We start from the raw sequence: 8,270 nt of genomic DNA on the forward strand, positions 1-8,270 counted from the left end.
TGTATTCTTGACGGCTGAAAGCTCGTGAGCGAGCTTCAGATTTGGCTTGATGAATCAGGCTCCGTATCTCTAAAAGGTTTAGTTTTATTGGGGATATATTATTTATTTTGCCCATTTTATAAACAGTAAATATGGTATTGGGTTTACCAAAGAATTTGTTTTTAAATTAGGAAACAGTTACCTGTTTTAACTATATATACAGTGGTACCTCAGTGTAAGTCCATTTTGGAATAAGTCCAACTTGGTAAAAGTCCTGTTTGGACTTTTGCTTGGTATACAAACTTTGCTTGGTGTAAAACCTTTGTGCTAGAACTTGTATGGGTCAAAATGACTCACAACACTGCGCACTCCCCTTATTTACCTCTCTCTTGGGACAAAGCCATGACTGCCCACGAGCATCAGTACGCCAGTTGCTACCATTCAGTGAACAACCCGCGCTATAACTCTCTATGAATTACATAACATCTTCTCCCCCTCCCTTATCAGCACCATCCTTGTAGGCACTCGATTCTTCTCAGCAAGGTAAAGTGAGGTTAACTTTTCATTTATTTCATCTAATTGCTTTTGTATTTATGTATTTTATTATTAAGCAGTGTTTAAATTATTGCATACAGCCCCATCAATGTGTAATATGCCAATACAATAGGTTTTTTTTTCCATGGGAAAGGATTAATCATTTTTATTTTATTTCCTATGGGAAAATATGTTTGGTATAAGTCCTGTTTGGTATAAATCCAAGGATCTGGATCGGATTAAAAACTTATACCAAGGTACCACTGTATATATATATATATATATATATATATATATATAAATATATATATATATATATAATCATGTATAACTTGTGCTGTACCTCTAATTATCTGTTTCTAGAGTCCCTAATGTTGAAGGTCAATAGAGTAAATGAATTATAGTAGTAGAAATCAATAGTTATTTTTGTAAACAGTTGCGTTAATAAACTTGAAGACAAACTGATGATTTGCTACCAAAGCCTTTTATTTGTGAATAGCAATATTATGTTTTGATTACATATCTTTGGCTCTGTTTTAGCTACTTTAACTTGGCACTGTTGTGAAATCAAAGGGGAAACCCCTGCTGGAAGAAAATACCATTCATTTACGGCACACCATGATAAGGTACTATAGTACAAACATGTCTTTACTAAACACTGATAACATGAAACTGGTGAGAGCACTTTTATTTTATTCATACATTTTCTTTGTGTTAGTAACCTAGTAATAAAAGGTCACCATTTCATATATTTTCAAGAACAGTTAGTGGTGGATTAATTAGGACATCACCATAATGATTCTGGAATAGAAAGCCCATCACAAGCTTCTTTAGGATTACAAAATTCTCTATGTGCTTTGTAAAAGTATGTCAATACTATAAAAATGTAATAAGGATGAAAAATGTATTCTTTGTTTACTTTATGATTGTTCTGTCTACTCAGTTGCCAGTATAATTAGGAATTATTATTGATAAGAATTAAAAATGGATGAATTGGATTGACAGTGCGACAGCTAATAAAGCATATGTGAATATCTATAAAGTAGGTATTCTAATAAATACTAATGGGGAATTTATATCAAGCATATTTTCTTTATCAACATATAAACCTGTCACATAATCTGTTTAACTGCTTCCGTAAATCATTGCCTTACTGTGCAACAGAATTGCCTCCTATGTATATAATACATTGTAAATGATGAATTGTATCATGGATTCACTAATTCACTAATTCAAACTAATTGAAAACTTATTAATATGACCCAAAAAGTGTCTGATTGTGAAATTATTGTGACAGGAACCCATTTTCTTCTGTTTTTTATATTTTTTTCCTTGTTTTGTCCAGAGTTTATAATTTGCATGATTTATTAGTAAGTTATAATAGAAGCATATTTAGAGAGTGGGACTATGGACATAGCCTTTAGACATCTTCTAACCAGTATACTGTAATGAATTCTCTGCAATCTCTTAACAGGATATTTATCTATTTGGTGGAATTGCAGAGTGTGAAAATGAGACCAAAGTGCTGAAATGTGATGTCATGAAATTAAGTCTTGGTAAGAAATGCATGACTAGATGATGAATGTAATTTGTTATTCAGACAAGGCAAAGAAAAGTAGAAAAGCAATTAAGTAAAAACAAATACAGTTTAATATGTGTATACATAATAATTACTTTAGCAGATATAAACATAAACATATAAATCTGAGACGTATCAAAATGTAAAGTAATGAAGTGTAACTTTAATACTTTGGGCTAAATAGGCAAAAAGAAAATTGACATAAATGATGCAACTTGTCAATAGCATTACCAGTTCCAAAAGTAACCTAGTTTTATTACCTTTTGATTTTGTAAGTAGATTCATTATTTCTTTTTTAGAACAATTATTGTTTACAGACAGAAAGGGAAATTACTTTGATAACAACTAATGAGTTGGAAATGGAAAAAAGGAGAGCAAAATAGATAATGAGATAAAAGATTAAAAAAAATAAAAAGTAAAGGAGGCAAAAAAAATTGAAGAAGAAAAGAGAGAAATGGGCAGTTCTACATTAGTATCCAGTTCTAAGGGTAATCATGAGTGCTACAATTACAGTAATATAGTGTGGCCAGGCCGAATGCAATACAGTATTATAAGATTCACCAAGCTCTTCTCCCTAGCTGCCCTTATGATCTTCAGACATAGACACCGGCATCATGGTATTGCGAAAAAAGAAAGAAAGAGAAAAGACTGGGGTTTTGAGTAGCTAAACTTCAAAATATAATGCTTATTAATGCTTTTATTCCATATGAGTAAGGTGATACAATATTTACAGTGATGAAATAATAAACATGTTATTGTGGCCTACACCTGGTAATGTTGGCTCAGAGGGGAACATATACCACTGAATCTACTACTTACAGCATAATACTCCCCTCCACCATCTGGACATATTGGAAAAAAATTGGTATTATCATGTCTATCCTTAGATATAAAATATAAATAAGTAAAGCTGGAAGCACCATTTGGTCTTTATATGCCGACAGGATAATATAATTCTTTTAGTTGTGGGTATCATTATTCCATTCTTGAAATAGTTGTTGTTCCAGAAATGACAGATGCCTATATGAATATAATGTTCAACACTATGGAGAGATTAGCCAGTGCTTACCAGAAAATGACACTCAAACAACGGGTATAAAACAGTATGTAATGTCACTAAAGGGTAAGCACAGAACAAAGTGATAGAAAAATTTGTTTTAGCTATGAGTGTCTTGGCAGAAATACAATAAGTATTGATGTAGTACTGTTTATTAGGATGTTGCCATAAACACAGTTCTAATCTGTTTTAGAAATGCTTAAGCCCTGCTGAACAATCTGAATCAGTGGAAGTTTCTCTCTATAACAATGGAGCTTAGTTGTAATGACTCCTGTTCATTATACTACTAAATATTGCAAAATATAATGGCTTAAGCAAGACAATGAGATGATGCTGTTTATAGCATCCATAATTTTTTTTTCAATAAAGATGTTCTTCCTGATTAGACTCCTCTGTAATTATAACAGGTATAATATATTTACAGAGCTATTATTATGTTTGAGGAACATATGGTAAAAATATTTAATTTGTTTGCATAGATAGGCAGACATATCCATAGTAATTGTCACAAAAAATATATTATGTATAATAGTTCACATACACAAATGGGCCTAGCTCATTTGGGTAGCAAAAAAGTTGTTCCCTTTTAGGAGTTTGGATAGGGGTCCTTTCCTTTTCACTGCTGATCATTTGGGTATCTCTATGTAGAGACCAGAACTTAAAAAAACAAGGACATTATAGCACATGATCTGTTTTTATGTTTTTTAAATGTAGATGGATCATGAATATTTTGTGTTCTTATTACAGCATAGAAATTTAGAATTTTACCAGTTAGTCTCTAACAATGTTTACCTGTAACAATAGTCTCCAAATAGTCTATACTAATTAAAAAAAAAAGTGATACCTTAACTATTCTTAAAAATTGCACGTTTAAATATTTATGGACAGGTGGTCCATTTTTCAATTCACAATAATTACCAAATCTGATGAATATAGCCGCTTAGAAAGGGTGCTATCATTTTATATTTTATCAGAGGTAATACATGCCCCTAGAATTATTACATCTTACATCTCTTATGAATAACTTCTAAGTAGATGAGTCTCAATTGGGAAGTGTGTTAAGGATTCATACATGCTAAAAATGTTGTCAGAGAAGGCTTAAATTGTTTTTCTGCAGATAAACTGATCCTGAATGGAATTCAGTAATTCATATCACTTTTCAGTAAAGTGATGAAATATAAAGATCGAACACTTATTGTTATTGTCGGAAAGAAGACATTCCTATTGATAATCTGTGTGCCTAACAAACTCTGATCTATAATTTGTACATTTGTGAGGCTTTGACATTGTGCAAGTAATAATACAGTCCTATAATGTTGATATAGATAATACAGATATACAAACATACAGATAGATACAGATATACAAACATATAACAAATACAGATTTTTGTTGTTTGAACTTGCTTCAGTGTGGTTTAAGATCTAATCCAATTAGTAAAAAACTATTCTATATATGAATGCTATTGAACGTCAACTTTTTTGTCTTTCACATGTTTTGGTTGGAATGCAACATCAGTAGAACTACAAAAAAACATTTTTATAGAAATGACAGTGAAGTCTGAGCCTTAACTGGTGTTAATTTTTTAAAAGTTAATGGAAAAATAGCCTTGAATATTTGACTATTTGAACACATACTTGTCTGTTTCTGCAGCAAGGATGAAATGGAAAACACCTCTTTATTTTGGGATTCCACCAGCATGCAGATATAAACATACTTCTTTTGTGATGCAAAGCCATGTAAGTAAATGTATCCCATTCTTGCAGTCCCAATCCGTTACACAGGGCATTTAAAATTAAAGCCCAACTAAAGTGAACAAAGGAAATTCTCAAAGCAATCATGTTTATAAGAGTAAATTATAAGTAGTACATTTGGAAGATGAATTTTTAGGTAAAAAATGTAGCTGTCATTGGCTGTAACTGTGAAGCTAAAGGGCTTCTTGTGCCTTTTAGACTACTGTGAGTCTTGCCCTCTGCCTCATTTTTATTACTACTTTATTACTACTTGGAATACAGGATCTATCCTTAAAGCAGAAAAAGACCAATACCCTGAATATCTGCCATGTATTGCTATTCCCACTATGGGTATCACATCTGAAAGGTATTCTATATACCATAAATATTCAGGTATGCTGCATGATAAGGTTTGCTTATCACTGACCATTTGGACTTGATAACACCCTGAAGGACAAGTGCTTAGGTGACATTGTGTTCTTTTCCTCTTGTTCTTATTTGCTTTTCACTTTTTTCTGTTTTACTTAATCCTTACATCCAAATATAGCTCTGAAATATGCCACAGCCCTGTACAAAGATCAGCTGTGTCCTATGTCCAGCAGGTTTGGTTTAAATGTCTCTATACACAAGTCTGAGTCATGTCTAGCAATTTTGGTTGAAATGTCTTCATGCGTTTCCTAGTGATGACATACACACATACATACATCCAAATATAGCTCTGACATATTGCACAGTGCTGTACAAAGATGACTGGTGCACTCAGATGAGTCTCAGTCATATGTATAGCAAGTTTGGTTGAAATGTATCCATGCGTTTTCGAGTGATGGTGGAACATACACACATACATACATACACAAATACATACATACACACATCCAATGTTATATACAGTTTTTTATAGCTTTAACATATACCATATACAATGAAACATTGAGCTAGACCCATCAGTCTCTGTACAGGGGAGCTGACACTCTAATGCCCCCCCACAGTCACACACTATTATTATACATTTATATACCTCTGTGATATACCACAGCCCTGTAAAAAGATCAGTGGTTTTATGTCTAGCAAGTTTGGTTTAAATGTCTCCGTGTGTTTCTGAGTGATGGTGGAACATAGCAAGTTTGGTTGAAGTGTCTCCATGCGTTTCCTAGTGATCACCAAATATAGCTCTGACATATAGCACAGTGCTGCACAAAGATCATCTGCGCACTCACATGAGCCTGAGTCATTAGCCCTGATTTATGAATAAAATGCACGTACGCGCTGGTCAGCAAGCTCTATTACGGCGAATCGGACCCGAGTTCTAGTGAACTCACCTGCCGGTTTCCTGCAAAGATGAGCAAGGATCTCGAATACGCCAATTAAGGCGATTAATTTTCAGCTGCACGATTCAGGAGTAGATGTTAACCTCAATGGTGAGGTGATAGCAATTGATTAGCGCACACCTGCGCCCTGTTCTGTGCGCATCTCTAGTCTATTTTACAGGTCAGTTTGAATCTTAATGCTTAATGTTTTTTTGTGTAAGTGCTATTTTTTATGTTACATTCTACTCAATCACAAACTTGCTTCATTTATAGTTACATTTGTTGCACTTGTTGTTACTTTTTCTTTTGGTTGCAACACTGCAAACTAATTTCTATCAAGCTGGATATATACTAAGTGGCACTTTCAAATATGTCATCACACAAAAGTATGAGTGTAAAAAAATATGTAAACAAACATCTGTGACCTGATAAAAATTTTGTTCCAGTTTGACTTTAGAGAAATCAAATATTTTAGTAAAGGATTATAGGCAAACATATTATACTACATGTATTAAGGAACATTTAGTAATTTCACTTGTGTGTGTATGTCAAAATACATTTAAATGTATAGAAATACATATGCATTTTCATTACAACGTCACATACATATAGACAAAACCACATAACTATATTTTGTATTGGATTGGATACAGGACTTTGTATTGAATCCAATACAAAATATTTGAATTTCCCGCTACGACCCCCGTGGATGGACTGATATCACCGATATCATCAGGAATCGTCAAGGGACGCATACACGAACGCCAGGTGTTCTAATTCTTTCCGTACTTCCATGCAAAAAGCATTGCATTTTTTGCATGGAAATTTATTGTAGATTGTAGGCTATAATTCAGAGGCATAACTCACCGAAATATGTCCAAAATTTAATAAATTTAATAATAAACTTTAAAAAAAAATGTTATAAAACATAAAAAAAAAAATCCTTAAAAAAATAGTGTATAATGCAATGTAACTGTACAGTAGCTTATATAATATATATATATATAATACAAATATATATATATATATATATATATATATATATTATATAAAGATTTCTTTGTATTGGACTCAATACAGCTTTTTTGTATTGAGTTCAATACTGAGTGATTTAAATTTCCTGCCCCGCCTCCCGCCCGCACCAACGCTTGCAGCGACGTCACTGGGAAACCCCGGAGATCGTCACTGCACACGCCGGATGAAGACAGAAGACGTCTCCGGAGGAGCTGCAGGAACAAGGTAAGTATTTTTTTCAGTTGTAATCCGATTGTCATACAATGTTGTATGACAATCCGATTGCACTGTAACGCGTGTTTATATTTTTAGCTACCCCGCGCCTGGTTCAGGCTAACCGATAGTAGCAAGTTTTCTTACCCCGAACCAGGTGTGGGCTAACCGGCCAGGTGGTTAAACTGTATGTCCTGGGAGATTGGAAAGGAGATCACATAACAAACCCCCAAAAATCAAACAACAAGATTTTACAAACAACTTTATTCAAAAGAAACATTTGCAAAAAGGTCACAATAAAATATAAAAACACAAAAACACACACATCGCATTACTAAATTTACACTAAATGACAAAATAAATTAAAAAGAACAAACAAAGCAAATGTAAACCCACACTTCCATGTAAAGCCAAAATAATTAAAAAATGGTCCAACAAATATTGCATTCAAAAAATACTTACCAAACCAATATGCAATTTTGGCCTATCAAGGGTGGAAAACTGGATTAGAAAAAAATGATGCAGGACAAACATTGAAAAGTGGTAATAAAGGAAGAATTTTGCAATCAAACAATATGGCCACAAACACAATAACATAGCATTAACATTCGCTTCAAATTTGCCAGATGGACATTAAAACATTCAAAGTTCAAAAAAAAGGAGCTGTTGTGCTAAAGGATAAGCAAAGTATCAAATGCAGCAACATTAATTAGGATAACACACAAAACAACAGCCCCTCCAAAAAAAAGACAAAAGGAAAAAGCAAGTTAAACAACACCCTTATATATGCTCAAATTTAAGCGCACAGGTGATGGAAATTCACTTGCAATTAGCACTTGCGCAGTCTGTCAAAA

General features: G+C 33.2%; 1 protein-coding gene across 1 annotated transcript in view; it reads left to right on the top strand.

Annotated features, from left to right (window-relative positions):
* The window catches only part of LOC140333373 (kelch domain-containing protein 3-like), a 37,530-nt gene that overhangs the window by 12,914 nt on the left and 16,346 nt on the right, over nucleotides 1–8,270 (top strand). Inside the window, exons 10-12 of the mRNA XM_072415023.1 lie at nucleotides 1,054–1,139; nucleotides 1,988–2,069; nucleotides 4,803–4,888. Coding sequence (XP_072271124.1) covers nucleotides 1,054–1,139; nucleotides 1,988–2,069; nucleotides 4,803–4,888 — 254 coding nt within the window. The remainder of the gene's footprint in view (nucleotides 1–1,053; nucleotides 1,140–1,987; nucleotides 2,070–4,802; nucleotides 4,889–8,270) is intronic.

The sequence above is a fragment of the Pyxicephalus adspersus genome, chromosome 6 (genome assembly GCF_032062135.1).
Source record: "Pyxicephalus adspersus chromosome 6, UCB_Pads_2.0, whole genome shotgun sequence".
Classification (NCBI taxonomy): Eukaryota; Metazoa; Chordata; class Amphibia; order Anura; family Pyxicephalidae; genus Pyxicephalus; species Pyxicephalus adspersus.